Source organism: Cyrtonyx montezumae, unplaced genomic scaffold (genome assembly GCF_038088225.1).
Source record: "Cyrtonyx montezumae isolate F1298 unplaced genomic scaffold, pur_monq_1.0 scaffold_3, whole genome shotgun sequence".
NCBI classification, from domain to species: Eukaryota; Metazoa; Chordata; class Aves; order Galliformes; family Odontophoridae; genus Cyrtonyx; species Cyrtonyx montezumae.
This window is the reverse complement of record NW_027072034.1, coordinates 133,151,376-133,168,253: the sequence shown is the minus strand read 5'-3', so window position 1 is coordinate 133,168,253 and position 16,878 is coordinate 133,151,376. Positions and strand designations below refer to the sequence as shown.

The following is a 16,878-nucleotide window of genomic DNA, read 5'->3' as shown; positions in this document are numbered from 1 at the left end:
TTGGCAACCTGGCAATAAATTAATCAGAGGTCCAAACTCCAGTAAAATGGCTGTATAAAAACAGGGAAAAAAATGAAATATTATACTTTATATGGATTTGAGTCTTTGTAATTGTTACGTTGTGTAACATTTTATCTTAATAATTCAGTGAGGGAAGTTTACACTGTTATCCACAAGAGGTCCAATTCAGGTTTTTATTTATTTATTTATTTATTTAATTTTGGAAGCAACTACTCCTAGCTACTGATACCAGAACTAGAAGGAAATTTTTCTAGGTGTCTTCACTATAAAATATGTGATATTAGACTGATAAAGGAATTTTTGCTTTAGACCATTAATGTCTGGGAGAAGACATTCTACTCAGTAAGTAGTATATTTTCATTCATGTCTGCCTGAGTTTGAACATCTTCTGTGTCTGACACAGGGCACAGCCAGGATTTAGACACAGTGCAGTGACAAGTAGCCATGACCACTGACATTTTTTTCTTGCTTTGTCACAGGAAAAATTTGTTTCCTAACGACTCTGCTGTAATATTTATGATGTTCACGAAGCATTAAAATATTGCTCAAAGGGCAGTTGTAAACTTGTCGTTATCAAAATTTACTCTTAAAGAACCATGAGCATTAAATAAAAATCATAAGTGCAGTAAGATTTGAAGTAGATTTGAATCCCTTTATTAACCATCAAGGTTTTTAGATTAATCAGCAGGCAAATGTATTCCATAATTATTAAGCCTACAAACAGATGGCCATTGACGATGTTAGTGAGGCTTGTCATTTCCTAGAAACAAATGCTGGCATATTTTGCACATTTGCTGGACATGTCCCAAAATCTGTGAAAAAAAACTTCTAAACCAATTGTTTGTGTAATATATGTTCAAATACAGAATTCTCATCTTCCTTGTTGGCAGTCCCTTAATTTCATCTGCACTTTTGCTTCTCCAGACCCACACCAGTAATCCGCTGGATTAAAGAGGGTGGTGAACTGCCAGCCAATAGAACGTTTTTTGAAAATTATAAGAAAACTCTCAAGATTATAGATGTCTCTGAAGCCGACTCTGGGAACTACAAATGTATAGCAAGAAATATATTAGGTTCTACTCATCATGTCATTTCAGTAACTGTAAAAGGTAACACTTGAGTAATCCTTGATTCAGTAGTCAGTGTCAAGAACGCAAGATTGAAATGTGGTTACTAGAATAGTAAATTATTGCTGAAAAGATGGATGAGAACAGTAAAAAATAACAGAGTAAGTGATCAAGAAACCAACTGAATTTTGCCATCAAATGGACTTTACTGTCTTTTACTTCTGCTTCTCTTTTTATTATATTACTTTATCAAGCAATGTGCTAAATTAGAGCTGTTCTGTAACAACAGTAAAGTAATTCATTTTAGATCTTTTGAGTGTCTATCATCAGACTGTTTCTGTCCTTCTTTTTAATCTTCCCCCATGTCTCTCTTCTCTCTTCACTTCCTTATTGTCTTTTCTGCTCTCCATTCATATAGCCCAGATTATTTTCTTCTGTTTGTCTATTCATCTTATGCTCCTTTTCTTCTCTCAATGAACATTTCTGTTTTTCTGTTTCCTTGATATCTTCTGTCTTTGCTATTGTCTTCCTAGTTACAAAAACACAATATAGAAATAGAAATATTCCAAATAGAAGCTATATTTTGAGTACCCTGAAACAAAAAATTTGGGATGACAGCTAATTAGGTGTTTAAATGATCAGCTGTAGTGCTCTGCTTACGTACTAAATAGCTATTTATATTACTCTAGTTCAGCATCACTTTATGGTCATAATTAACCTCATTTTCAAGAACAGAAGATTTCTGTTTGCACTTATCTGCCAATCCAAAATCTGAAGTTTAGTTGCAAGTTGTAATAATACATAATAATTGTGGTTATTTTTTGTAAAAATGAATGAACTAATTAAAAATGGTGTCATAGATGCAAATCTTCTGGTATGGTCAATGTTCTGTCCATTTTGATCTTTGTGTGTTCTCATCTGTCTCACATAAACATCTAACCCTACTGAAACCACCCACTGAATTCAGCAAGACCAAAGATTTTACCCTTGACATGAAATCTTTTTGTGTAATCTATCCTGACTTCAGTTTTAACAGCCTACCTAAATGAGAACATGGATAGATCTGAAATTAATCAAAAGGCCATTCTAGCCTCTCTAGATGCTGTAGTCAGATAGATCTTGCTGTCATTATGAAAGGCAAATATTTATTAATATAAATAGCCCTAAAAGAAAGAAGGGATGTTTTGTTATTTGTCTCAGGATTTCAAAGTGAAAAGCTAACTCTCGTTTAATGCAGACAATAGCTTAGTTTGGCCTAAGTATAATTTATCAGATAATCCTCGAATATCATGTGTATAAAATAAGTAAACCATGGAAGTGCGTGTCTATACCTGTATATATAGTTTGAGTTATCTTATTATTTCCATTATTGTGCCTCATGATTTTCTGTACATACTTTTGGAAAGTGATTGCTGTGTTTCTCTTCCTAACTCTAGCTGCCCCGTACTGGATAACACCACCCAGGAACTTGGTCTTATCTCCTGGAGAAGATGGGACACTGATCTGCAGAGCTAATGGCAACCCAAAACCTAGTATAAGCTGGTTAACCAATGGTGTTCCCATAGCAAGTAAGACTTTTCATTACCTTGCATGAGGATTAATAGGGAAATGCAAAAAGTACTGATTCTTATAAAAATGATAAGAGTTCAGGTTCACTGGATGCTCCACAACATTGAATCTGTCAGAGCATCAAAGAAAGAAAAGCATCATGATCACAGAAATTGCAGTTCTTAAGATTCTTGTGATTTTGTGTAATTCTGAGATATCAAAAAGCTGGTGTGGAAACTACCAAGTACAGTATGCCCTTTTGTTCTCTGGTTACTAAATGACAGAAATGAGCCCCGATTCCAACTGAATGATTAGTAAATCACTGTAAGAGGAAACTAAAGCAGCTGTTTCAGCTTCAGGGCAGTGCTGAGCGAACTACACCCATGGCAGGATTTCAAAGAAAAAGGACATTTGAATTTCAAAGCCCTGCTGTCATCATATATCCCACAATGTGCCTCCTGAGGCCCAGTAATCTGTTTGCAATACTTTAATTTACTATTGGAAAGCACAACTGGGAGATGCTTAATTCTTCCGGTTTTGTTTTTCCATAATACATTCAGACAAGGAGGGGGAATGTTGAAAAAAAGAGTTACCCGTCTGTGTCTCAGTGAAGGAGTGAGCCTTAAATAACAGAAAGGGAAGAAAAATGGAAAAGGGAAGAAAGATGAAGACTAGATTTGTATCAAAATAAAGAAAAAAATTAATATATCTTAAGCACCTATGAAAAAAAAGTGAAATGTTCCAGGTTATATTACCCAGCACAAAGTGATTCTTTTAAAGGCAGATTTTAAGATCTTCTGTTTTTAAAGATTTTTTGATGATTGGATGAGATGATCCTGTAAGTCCTTTCCAACCTTTCGATTCTATGATTGTGATTCTAAGCTTATTTGAAATCTTTTAATTCATTTTCTTTGACAGTAATGCTTTGAGAAAAAATTAAATTTAAAGCAAGCTGTTTCAGGCAGATTGGAGTAATAAGGAGCTAACATTGTAATGTTTACTCACAGGTGTAATTTGAACCCACATGCACAGTCCCATTGAGGTCAATTAGAATTTTGTTTGCAAGTAGCAATTGAAAGTTCAGGCCATGACTCTGCCTTGCCTTGCACTTCAGTTAACACTCAAGTTCTGCATTATTTATACTGCTGCATAATCCGTTGTGTTTTATTGCTCAGATATTCAATGTGGCTTTACAAAAGGGAAGCCATGCATAAAGTATCTCAACTTTTTAGAAAGAAACAACACGGATTAATTGGGAAGGGGAGGCACTTGCATAATTGGACTTCAGAAAGACATCACAAATACTGCACAAAAGACTAATTTATTGGTTCAGTAGTTCATAGTTCATGATGATCTATTAAATATTAAATACACACACTTAGATTTAAAGAAGGTAGTGCAATGAAAGGCACTATTTATCTTCTTTCAAAATGTACTTCACTTGTTTATATCAAGTTTCACACTGAATCTTAGTTTGAGTTAGTCTCCACTAGTAATGATGTTGATGTTAAAGAAGAAACATTAGCCCTTAAATTTCCTTCATGAAAGGCTTTGATAATCCATGGCTCAGGGATTTGTTGTCCATCATGCTCTGTGTGAGTACACACATGAGCCAGTCATGATGGCTGTGGGAGGGTGGGGGAAACCTGCTGGACTCAGGTGCCCCGAGGAGATGAATCTGGCCTAGGACCTGCAGTAGATGGTAAAACCTTTGATAAGCAGCTTTTTTTCTTTATTCTGCACAAGATAGTCAAATGATTGTTGTGATTGTGGAGGTAATACCCTGCCATTGATTTGGTGTTAATAGTATGATTAAAATCAAAAACTTGCCCTGGAACAAGGATTGCTGTGATGACTCTAAAATATTTTCCTGAGGATCAAATGAGATTATTAAGAAAAGGGCACTTCTTTCTTGCTCTATCTCTTCCAGATTTAAGTCTTTGACAATTCACTGCAGACGATAGGGTAAGGCAAAGTTGAATTACAAAAGTTTCTTCTTTCTTAGTTCTACTCTTATATGACCCTATAGGTTTTCAGATCTTTCTGATGCTCTATACTGCTCATGCTTGCTATTTTACAACTAGCTTTTGTCCAGATTTACTCATCTTTGAAAATATAGTTCTCTGAAAATATATAGAATCATAGAATGGTTTGTGTTGGAAGGTACCTTAAAGATCACCTAGTTCCAACTCCCCTGCTGTAAGCAGGGACACCTCTCACTAGACCAAGTTACTCACAGCCCCATCCAGACTGGCTTTAAATGCTTCCAGGGAGAGGACATCTACAGTCTTGCTGAGCAACCTGTTCTGGTGTCTCACCACCCTCACAGTAAAGCATTTCTTCCTGACATCTAGTCTAAATCTACTTCTTCCAGAATAAAGCCATTTCCCCTCATCCTGTCACTACATGCCCTTATAAAAAAAATCCTTTCCCAGCTGTCCTGTAGACCCCCTTCAGGTACTGGAATGCCCCCATGAGGCCTCCTTGGAACCTTCTCTTCTCCAGGCCGAAGAGCCCCAACTCCCTCAGCCTGTCCTCATAGGGGAGGTGCTCCATCCCTCTGATCATCTTCGAGGCCCTCTTCTGGACCTAATCCAGCAACTCCGTGTCCTTCTTGTGTTGGGGGCTCCAGAACTAGATGCATTATTCCAGGTGGGGTCTCACAAGAGTGGAGTAGAGGGGCAGAATCACCTCCCTTGACCTGTTGGACACACTTCTTTTGATGCAACCTGGGATAGAGCTGTGTTTCTGGGGTGCAAGCATGCGTTGCCTGGTCATGTTGAATCTCTCATTAATCAACACTCCCAAATCCTTCTCTTCAGGACTGCTCTCAAGCCATTCTCCACCCATCCTTGTCTGTGCTTGACACTGCCCCAACCCAGATGCAGGACCTTGCATTTGGCCATGTTGAACTTCATGAGGTTGGCATGGGTCCACCTCTCAAGTCTGTCCAGGTCCCCCTGGATAGCGTCCCTTCCCTCTAGCATGTCAACTGCAGCATTCAGCTTGGTGTTGTCTGCAAACTTGCTGGGGGTGCACTCAATCCCCACTATCTGTGTAACCTACAAAGATACTAAATAACACTGGTCACAGCACTGATTCCTGAGGAACACCACTCATCACGGGTCTCCACTCGCACATTGAGCTGTAGACCACAACTCTCAGAGTGCAACCATCCTGCCAATTCCTTACCCAGCGAGTGGTCCATCCATCAAATCCATTTTTCTCCAATTTGGCAACCAGGATGTCATGTGGGACATTGTCAAACACTGTACACAAGTCCAGGTAGATGTCAGTTGTTAAAGGTGATGTGATTTGCTAAGGAAAATGCAGGCATCTAAAGACAGTCATGAATCTTTCTGCACTTTTCAAATTAGAAATTCTTAGTTCTTATTGTATTTTCTGTGACATGTTACTGAGCTGAGTAAAATTATTTTGTATTTGTGCTAAATATCATCACATTGATTCAAGGAAAATCAAACAAGCAAGTATGTTCCTTTCTTCTCCAGATTGTTTTCAGCCACAGGTAATTTCTACTACAACAGCTGAAGTGACATCAACATTTTTACTATAGAATAGAAAAATTTTGTATGCCTGTCCTACGGTTCTTCTGATTTTCTTTTGTTTAGCTTCCTGAGATTGCACAAATTAGTAGTTGATCAGGAAAATTAAATACTTCAGTAGAAAGCAGTAAAAAGAATTAACATTTGGAATTTTTCTTTCTGTTTTTAGCATAAAGGTGTGTTTTAACTGCTTTTGTTCAGGAAGCAGATTTCTTTCTGTCTTTTCTTCCAGAAAGTAAAAACGAGCCATAGTGATCCTTTAAACATAATAAAAAATGTTTTTGCCTGGGTCTGTCAAAATTTTATGAAACAGAATGAGTGTATGGGATCAGATAGACAGACAGCATTTAGGGTGCTGATAGCTAACTATGACAGAAGAATCTCACAGAGGCCTTACCTTCTTTGTAGCCAAACAGACTGTATTTGACTCAGCGATTTTGAGGCTTAATGTTGGCTGATACAGAACAATTATCCATTACAACAGCAGAGGTTCTGTAGCAAGTCCTTATAGTTCATCATTTCAGCTATACACATCCATTTTAATTATCTAGTTTTTTTTGCCACTTTGCCTGTCATTGCTAAATTCAGATTTCCTTTTCATGCAGCCATTCTTTAAGGTGACCAGAGTTCTCATAAAGGCAAGCAAGCAGTGTGTGAGTGCAACAGGATTACAGATGAGTGATGCAGCATCTAACTTCTAGGGCCTGGCCCTGCATGATGCAATATAGTACGTGGGCAAAGACATGTCGGTTGTGTTTGGGTTGTGTGGGAGAATTAGGTGTGTCAGAAGAAAGTTGAGTAGATGCCAGTCTCAGCACAGCACTCTTGATTCAGCATGCAGGAAGCTAGACAAGACAAATGAAGCACTGACTAACCTGATACTTTCTTCATTTTTTTGGTTTTGTTTTTTGCCAGGGACACATAACTTAAAATCTTTTTCTTAGAACAGGCACCTACTTTCTTTTCTTCGAAGTGTTAAGAGTGATATCTCTTCCTTAAATTAAGCAGTGAGAGGGGAAGATTTTACCCTTCTTTTTGTACAGCTTCATGCTTACCTCATGAGGGGCCCTACCAAGCCTGTAAGTTAGAATGTGTGGGATGTATCAAGACTGAAGGGACGCACAGGGCATGGGACAGGAAGGAGCCATGAGCTTCTGCCTCTTGGGGGGATGATTGTGTACATTTTCCATGTAATGGTGATGTGTGTACAGAAACAGGATGCTTCCCACAGGTGTCTAGGCTGCCTGCTGTGCTATTCACTGCTCCCCTATTTTCAGCCAATGAATCTTCTAGTGAATATGCACTTACAGGTTGAGTTCTGAGATATTATCTTAACAAAAGCTATTGTCACTTACAGAAAATCCATGTCAATTTGTTTAATCGATCTTCTCTATGAATCCAAATACATCAGAAATAATTTTATATGAAAATGTCTTTCACAAATGCACTTATTTTCTCCAACTCCAATAACAAATATTGGTGTCAATTTTGATGATGCAAACAAACTATGATGTTCTTATTTATTCACACATGCACTTCTTTTTCATATTAATATAGCAATAAGTTCACCAATTTATCAATTTTAATAATGCTTTCATAGATTTTACTCAGCTATTTTAAACATTAAACTACTATTTGTGCATTTTTGTTCAGTGCAGCATCACAAGCTAATTTTTTTCTGTTATACCTCTGTAACTCCAGTTGTATCATAACTGACAACCATTATTCTTCAGTTATATTCTGAGAATTTTATTTTCAGTTATATTCTGGATTCTGGGATGCAAAAGTGTTTTAACACAGCTCATGCTGCTGCAGAATAGTTGGAGAAATAACACCTTATAATAGTTACATAAGGGAAAGAGTGCCATCTACTGAATTACTGTCATTCCTTTTGTGAAGACTTGATTTTGTGCGAAAGAAATGTCTTACTCTGAGACAGTTTGAAACTGACTAAGGATGTTTTTACATTCAAATTATAATTTAGGTATATAAAAACTGGTTTGAAAAGCCAAACGATTAAACTGTAGGATCTGTAAGGTTCCAATGTCATAGTAACAAAATTTTCTTTTGACATTTAGAACTATTATTTTTGTAGATAGTGTCTGTCACTCCCTGAATTTTGTTATATCTGTAAATTTCCTACTTGTTGAATGCAAAATATGATCTCAGCTTTGCTTCTTTGGGGAAAAGTAAACGCAATACAGCAACAAAAGCAACAAACATAAAAACCCTTAAAAAGGGAGACTCAACCATCCTGAATTAAACATGCATAGAACTTCCTTTATCATTCTGGAATTCAGAACTTACACAGTGAAGAAACCTGAAAATAGAGCATGTGGTATATTGGTCTCACATACTGTTTATTTTCAGTAGTATGAAATATGTAATGCAATGTCAGTTAAAGAAAGAGAAATGTTTCTTCTTTTTACACCAACAGTTGCCCCAGAAGATCCTAGCAGAAAGGTAGATGGGGATACCATTATTTTCACAGCTGTGCAAGAACGGTCAAGTGCTGTTTATCAATGCAATGCTTCTAATGAGTATGGATACTTGCTGGCAAATGCATTTGTGAATGTTTTGGGTAAGAAAAAAAATGTTTATATTTTCGGTCTTCTTGATTATTAACTTGTCTCCTGGTACTTACATGGATTGTATGCTCAAGGATTGTTTAGGTTTTTAGTATGTAGAAACTGATATATTTTCTGAGCCTTGTAAAAGCCCCATGTATAGATATCTTAGGGTTTCTTTTTGCGGATATTCCTAAATTTCCCTTTCACTGCTACTCAGTAAGAAGCACAGTTGAGCAAACTGGAGAAATTTGGAAGAAAGTTTTTTTTTTTTTTTTAATTTTTATTTAAATCATAAAAAACCTGAACATGACTAATAAGGTAGGGGTTAATATTCCTTAGGCTAGACTGTTTCAGAACACTTTTATTTATTGCTGGTGTTTTAGGACAGTTAAATATTTGCACTATTTGAAAACTACAGTATAGAACACATTCCAGTCCTACAGTGATCCCAGATTCAGATAACCCCTGGGTAAGACACATAATAGAAAAGATTATCTATAAATTGCCATTGCAAGAATAAATGAGTATGCCTTTGTCTGGAGGGCCTCCAAGGATGCGTTTCAAGTTATGAGATATTGTGGTCTCAGTATCCTCCCAATGAACAAAAATAGTAGAAGGGTGGCTCCTAAAGAATCTCCTGAAAGAACTGGCAGATCCTTTGATTGAGAGACAGACATTTAAATGAAAGAACCTCGTTTTGAGATTTCTGTTCCAAAACCTAGGTGTTTCACCAAAAGTGCCTGTTGGCTTCTTTCTGTGTGGAGGTCTGCTTGGCATTATGTAGTTCACTCTGTTCCCAGGAGTTTCTCTCTTCATGAATTGTGTTCTAATTTAAATTTTCCAATTGAGACCACTGGCTTTAGTGCCCTATTCATTGTAAACAGGAAGGATGTGTTTGTTTTTCAGATGAAAATTTTGCTACATTAACATTTCCTCAGGCTAATAGTAGAACGTAATTGTACCCTAGACTGTGACCACAAATACTTCTTTAGGCCCTTCTTGATTTCTTCGTATTTTGTATTGTATCTTTGCATCTATATCCAGATATTTTTATCTTTTCAGCTGAGCCACCAAGAATTCTAACTCCTGCTAATAAACTGTATCAAGTCATCGCAGATAGTCCTGCATTAATAGACTGTGCTTATTTTGGTTCACCTAAGCCTGAAATTGAATGGTAGGTTATAGTTGTTGTGTTTAAGTTACGGAAAAGAACTAGTTGTATCTATGGAAACAAATGTATTAATTATATTTGACATAGCAGCATGTTAAAGTTTAAACTTAACTTTAAGCTCATTTGAATGTCATTGTGTATGCTGTCTGTATTTGCTGATGTAGCAGTTCAAGTTTGTATTTCCTGATAATAAAATACGATAGAATTTAATTCTGGTGTTGGGTAATAGTATTATCTTTCATTTAAAGGTTTAAGGGAGTGAAAGGTAGCATCTTGCGTGGAAATGGATATGTTTTCCATGATAATGGAACCTTGGAAATTCCAGTGGCTCAGAAGGATAGTACTGGCACATATACATGTGTTGCAAGGAATAAATTAGGAAAGACACAAAATGAAGTACAATTGGAAGTTAAAGGTAATCTATGAATCCCTGTTTCATTACAGATTACTATAGAAATTAATACTTTCAAATATCTAATAGACATTTCAAATTTCAGACCCAACGATGATAATTAAACAGCCAGAATACAAAGTGATTCAGAGATCTGCCCAGGCTTCATTTGAGTGTGCAATAAAACATGATCCTACCTTAATACCAACAGTAATATGGTTGAAAGACAATGGTGAACTACCAGATGATGAAAGGTACAAAATATTTCATCTTTAGTTTTTCTCTTGCAAATCTGCTGACAACAAACCTGCTGACATTTTCCAAACTGATAAACATCATCACTATCCCATATTTGATGACCAAAAGATTTATCTAGTGTGGTGAAAATATTAAAATAGAATTCAAAAGAAAATGAAAAGCAAATTTTTGTAGGTATACATTGATTACGTATATCTCTTATAAGCATGAGAAACTAGAGAGTAAATTGAGAAAATTCTGCTGTAGATCACAGACAATAAAAAGTAGTTTGAGTATATTTGGAAATAAATGCATTAAAAAGATAGGCAGTTACTATTGAAAGATGTTTAAGAGTTATGCAGAAAAACCTGATACAGTTCCTTAGCTTATATTATTGTCTAGATATTTGCTGAAATATACACAAGTATGTTGGATTTGACAATGCTTTATGCAAATTTCTTATAGCAGTACCAGTTATTGAAAAATTATTGGCTGAATCTATTGTATTTACAGGTTTCTAGTTGGTAAAGACAACTTGACCATTATGAATGTAACTGATAAAGATGATGGAACATATACTTGCATAGTTAATACTTCTCTGGACAGTGTTTCAGCAAGTGCTGTGCTTACTGTTGTTGGTAAGAATACTATAAAAATTTATGATAGCAGAACGGTATTTAATTTCTGTTAAGTATGAAAACAACATCTGACTTAAAATAAAAAGCTTAAACATAGGTTTCAGTTGCTAGGATAGAACAAAATAAATTTTGCCTACTTGTATATGTGTTTCACTTTCAAAAATATAATAATCTTACCCTGAAGTTTGCTTTTGAATCATCTTCTTACAAAATGATCTGATAGCCTTCGGACACATGCAGTTTCATGCTGTGTATAGGTTTTATTTGGTATCACACATGAGCTATCATGGCAATTACAAATTTCTAAGTACTTGTTACTTCAGGAATCTCTTTTACAGCTACATTACTCTTCAGAAAGACTAAGCATGCTTGATTGTCAGACTTCTCAATGATTTTCTTGCTAAATTTGTTCTCCCTGTTAACTTTTTATGGTTGCAGAGTTTTGTAAAATGTGCTAGCTTGCCCTTTCTCTCACTTTGTAAGAAAGTTTTAAGTAGATGTCTTCTATGGAATTTAGGTGTAACTGAAGTTCAACATGAGAGTTGAAATCAATTATGCTCGTGTTTTAAAATTGTACTGTAGTCTCACACATATCTAGGAATGACTTTTAATCTAGTAGTTAGAACCATCCAGTACTTGTTTATAAATTTCTGTAAGATTGCTTACTTTCTTTTCTTGATCCACCTATATTTAAAAAAAAGGATAAATTATTGTAGAGTGCTTCTGTCACTTTTCAGTTTAAATTTCTCAATTACTCAATCTCAACTGTTTACTCTTAGTAAGTTAGCTTTTCTTTATCTCTAATTGTTATAATCTGTAACTACCTACTATATTCTGTTCTTTTGGGTACTAACTGATTAAATCCTTTATATTAATATTCTTTTCAGCTGCTCCCCCAACTCCAGCTATCATTTACGGTAAACTAATACAAAGTTCCCTTCATCTGCCAGATAAATTTCTTTTTTTCCTATTACAAAGTGCAACATCTTTTTTCCCCCTCCCCTTGTTTTTTGTGTGTTTGTGTGTGTATGTGTGTTTGTTTTGTGGTTTCATCTCATTTTACCAACTGCTTTGGTGCTGAAGTACTTGTCTTTGGAATTTTACATTGTAGAGTGCTTTGTATTTTAGAGATATTTAAAAGATAAGTAATTTTTTATTGAGATTACAGTGTGAGAATATTTTCTAATGGTGAACACTGTAATGCAAATCAGTTATATGACAAATGGAAGTCTTAGAAGGTAAATATATTCATTTATTTAAAGTTAACTCACTATTGAAGAACTTGTAACAAATCAATTGTAGTATGTTTTTCCTTTAATTTAATAACAATTTTCTTAGTCTGGTGTATTTATGTCATAGTTTGTCGACATTTCAGCTCACTGAAAAACAAGTAGGACCTTATTGCTTCCTTTATGATTGATAAAACTGTTAAGTAAGGATTTTGAAATTAAAATACACCAAAAAATGTGTCAGTCAAGTATAGTTTTAAATTGGACAGCCTACACCCTTTAATTTGTTAGCATTTTTCTGGAATTTTAAATGCTGTATGATATGCCTAAAACCCTTCTAATGTTGAGCACATTTAAGTACGTCCTGTCACGTGCAGAAAATATGCTTTTGCATTCTTAAATGAACCTACTTGTTAGTCTTTTTATTCCTGTGACAATTTGTATAATTAAATATTTTCATCAGTTGAAATGGACATTTACAGCTTCATGCATTATGAAGATGTATTTTATCACCTTGTTTGATATTTCAGGATTTCTAAAATGTACAACAAAAATAAGTGTCTTAGATACTCAGTTTCCATTTGCACTATACTTGCTTTGATTTCATAGCTAATATATTTGTAGTGCTTCTAGAAAAGCTTTTTTTATGTGAGTGCTTTACTTTCCATTGTATTAAATATTTCTGTTTCTAATAGATTACTACTACATAAACTAAATAAATGTTCCATATTTCTTTTCATTATGTTTTTGTATCACAGTGCAAATCCTTGTTACCGTGTAAAAGTTTCCAAATCATCACTTCTTCCCCATTTCATATCTGTTTTGTGACAACTGCATGCTAATAGACATGAAACCATGCTTATACAAGTCAGTAGATCTGCACTGCTGTATTTGTGGGCTTCTTTTCATTGGAATGTAAGGATTTTTTCAAAGACAAAACTACATATTCTGGCATGATCATTTGTTTTGTGTTCATTTGATTTACAGCTCGGCCAAATCCACCGCTTGACTTGGAACTGACAGGTCAGCTAGAAAGAAGCATTGAGCTCTCATGGGTACCAGGAGAAGAAAATAACAGTCCCATAAAAAGTATGTTTGTTTGTGATTTTTGTAGCAACAGATCCCAGTGGCAAATTCATTTGTTACAGTTGCCATTTGTGTACTCTAAAAAAACCCACACTGATTGTCCTCTACTGCAGAGCCAAGGTGAAAGACATTTATGGCTCTCAAGTGCTGGACTTCTACTCCAAAAACCTGTGCTTATTAACATAGAAGTTGATACTGATGTGAGCTCTGTCTGACAAGGTCAGGTCTTATGAATATGTAGAGAGTAGACCTGTTCATTAGTTGAATGAAAAAAAAAACTTACATATATGTCTTCTGAAAGGTGAAAGCTACGAACATCTTGCTTTAACTCTTTCATAATCCCCATGAACTTGAAATAGCAATATCTTCAGGGATTAATCATCACTATTGGCAACTGACCCCTGTTCCTTATGAAAATATAAACCAGATAGTCGTTTATATTTGTTTTTCCTAGTCTAGAGAGTTGAGGGAGTAGAGCATGTCCCTAAGGCAGAGAAAATAAATGTTTTAAATCTTTTTAGACAGGAAATTGTTCTAAAATGTTCTCATTTCTTCCAGTTGAATGAAAGCACTAAAGTTTTACGCTTTCAGATTTGTCTAATGTATATAAACTCATAATTTGCTTTTGAAAACATAAGAAAAAAGTAATATGAATATTTGAATTTTTTTCATTGTAGTTTCTCTATTTTCTTGTGTCAGCACTTTAATGTTTTTCCAGACTAGATGACAAAAGCCTTTTTTTTTTTTTCCTATCAAAATGCAGTCATACTACCTCAGAAGGGCTGATATTAGGTAGTGGTTCATGTCAGAGGTACACTCAAACATTAGAAATTGAACTCTTCCAATTAAATAATGCTGCTATTAATTACAGTAAATTTAAATTGATGTGTACCCCTGGGAGGTTGAAAAACAGTATTTGCTTCGTATTTAATCCTATTATTGTGGCTACTGTTAGCAGTAAAAAGCAAAACAAGATTTAAAAGTAGCACTTCATTTTGAGTGATACCTTACACAGGTAATATGATTCATATAGTATAATCTATCTTTTGGCTGATTGACAGCTGAAAAAAATTCATAATAATGATAATTAAAATGATTTTATTTTTTGGTCTACAAATGCATCTATCCCTGAGGCTGTATACTCTGAACTGACCTGACTGCAATTATTAGTGTTAACAAAGAGAATTCTCAGGAAATTTAGTTTCTGTGCATGAATTCCTTGACTTAATTTGAAGATACTGAAAAGAACACTGAGAAATCTTCCTTGTTTGGTTCTTGACTTTAAATAGTTTTTCACCAGTCTGAGTAGGGAAAAGGGAATATTAATATGGTCTTAATACTGTATAGGTGCTACAATAATGTCAACTTAATATAACTGGGACCAGTGTATTTGTCTGTCAGAATACTCCTTTTATTTCAAAATTCCAATCTTGTCCCACTTTCTTGCTGTGATAGTTAAAGGGTTCCCCTGTTACATTAAAATCCAGTACCTGGGAGATATCTCTTATAAGATTGTGCTGCCTGATATCTGTATTACTAAGAATACCATATAATAAAAGTAAGAGTTCTTCTCATATTTCCATCTAGGCAGAACCTTTGAGAGCCACATTATATATGTCTCCTATGTTCTTAAACTTCAGTTTCCATGACTTTTAAAAATGTTTTCTGGATTGCTTCGTTTTGATTAGCTCCCTCAAAGCGACTGCACTGATCTAGGAAGGTGTTGCAAGTTTTGACATAAATTTGGATTCAATTTCTGTTTGCAGACTTTGTGATTGAATATGAAGATGGACTGCATGAGCCAGGGGTGTGGCATTACCAGACGGAAGTTCCTGGATCTCAGACAACTGTACAGTTAAAATTGTCTCCATATGTCAACTACTCATTCCGTGTGATTGCTGTCAATGAAATTGGTAGAAGTCAGCCAAGTGAACCATCTGAGCAGTACCTGACAAAATCTGCAAGTAAATAAGTATTCCTGCTTACCAGTGATTGATCTGTACTATGAATGGCATTGAATTTGCTTGGAATGGAAACAGCAGTCATTCTTGTTTACCTGTAAATACTTTGTTTTTAGACCCTGATGAAAATCCTTCTAATGTACAAGGAATAGGCTCAGAACCTGACAATTTGGTAATAACGTGGGAGGTAAGTTTAATTTTTGGTGGCTTGTTTGTTGTCGCCTCTGTGAATAAGTTTTTCATAAGAGTTTTTAAAGAAATAGTAAACTGCCTGAGAATTCCCCTGTGAAATAATAAATGCATTGCATGGTTAAAACATTCTTGGAAAAAAAAAAAAAAAAAGCTAGACATTTCCCATTCTTCATTTTCAGGGAAAATTTGAGTGCACTGTCAAAGAAAAATATTTTTTCAAGTTCCCAGATTTTTCTTGATTAGTTTCTCTAAGCCACTAACTTGGTAATACAAGATGTTTTGCTGCCAGTGTAGAAAACCTTAACTACATAAATTGTGGTTTATCTCAAGTATATTCTTAGAATGAGTTATAATGTAAAACTTAAATCTCAGCTTTTGTCATAAGCTGAATTGCTGTGCACAATTTCTCTAAAAAAAAACCCCAAAACATTTCTTTTTCTGTCATGCCCTTTTCATCATGATAGGATCTTAAGAGAGCCACTTAAAACCAATTTCACAACCCAGGAAAGAAATATTCTTCGGGGAACACAGTTTTTAGGGAGCAGGTGTAAATCTGTTTCTCCTTCTACTTCTAAAAAATATATTTGAAAATGAAATATGTATAGAAACGCCACTGTATGGTTGTCTGATAATTAACTGTTATCTTATTCAAAACTCTCAATGCAATTTTTACTAATAATGAAAAGCAACTGAACCTACCTCATATAAAAAGTAAATTGGAAATTTCAACAGTGCTTCTTTGTCCCAGCACACAATGGTAACTTTTTAATAAAACCCTTAACTCAACAATTTTAGACTTTAGGTTTTTTTTTCTTTTTCTTTTTTTTTTCCAGAGGCTATAGAATGTTTTACAAGCAGTTTGATTTACTCTTTTTATTTCAGTCTTTAAAAGGTTTTCAGTCTAATGGACCTGGACTTCAGTACAAAGTCAGCTGGCGCCAGAAGGATGTTGATGATGAATGGACATCTGTTGTAGTTGCAAATGTGTCTAAATATATTGTGTCTGGTACACCGACTTTTGTTCCCTATGAAATAAAAGTACAGGCCTTAAATGACCTGGGATATGCACCAGAGCCATCAGAGGTTATTGGACATTCAGGGGAAGACTGTAAGTTTCCTAGTTTGACTCTGTAGTATTAATTAAAAGCAACTAACTGTGTAACCTAAATATGGATTCAAAATACCGAAGCATAAAAAAGGAATA

The 16,878-nt window shown here is 35.1% G+C and overlaps 1 protein-coding gene across 5 annotated transcripts in view; it reads left to right on the top strand.

The window, feature by feature from the left end:
• NRCAM (neuronal cell adhesion molecule) overlaps positions 1 to 16,878 on the top strand; it is a 64,408-nt gene that overhangs the window by 13,182 nt on the left and 34,348 nt on the right. For 3 of the 5 annotated variants that reach the window (XM_065743419.1, XM_065743422.1, XM_065743421.1), the window contains 11 exons: positions 946 to 1,130; positions 2,525 to 2,656; positions 8,637 to 8,780; positions 9,832 to 9,943; positions 10,189 to 10,355; positions 10,438 to 10,585; positions 11,082 to 11,206; positions 13,423 to 13,524; positions 15,288 to 15,485; positions 15,599 to 15,669; positions 16,557 to 16,782. In XM_065743419.1, the coding sequence (XP_065599491.1) occupies positions 946 to 1,130; positions 2,525 to 2,656; positions 8,637 to 8,780; positions 9,832 to 9,943; positions 10,189 to 10,355; positions 10,438 to 10,585; positions 11,082 to 11,206; positions 13,423 to 13,524; positions 15,288 to 15,485; positions 15,599 to 15,669; positions 16,557 to 16,782 (1,610 nt within the window). Of the gene's footprint in view, positions 1 to 945; positions 1,131 to 2,524; positions 2,657 to 8,636; positions 8,781 to 9,831; positions 9,944 to 10,188; positions 10,356 to 10,437; positions 10,586 to 11,081; positions 11,207 to 12,093; positions 12,124 to 13,422; positions 13,525 to 15,287; positions 15,486 to 15,598; positions 15,670 to 16,556; positions 16,783 to 16,878 lie in introns of all 5 variants that reach the window. The other 2 variants (XM_065743423.1, XM_065743420.1) reach the window with 1 other exon arrangement.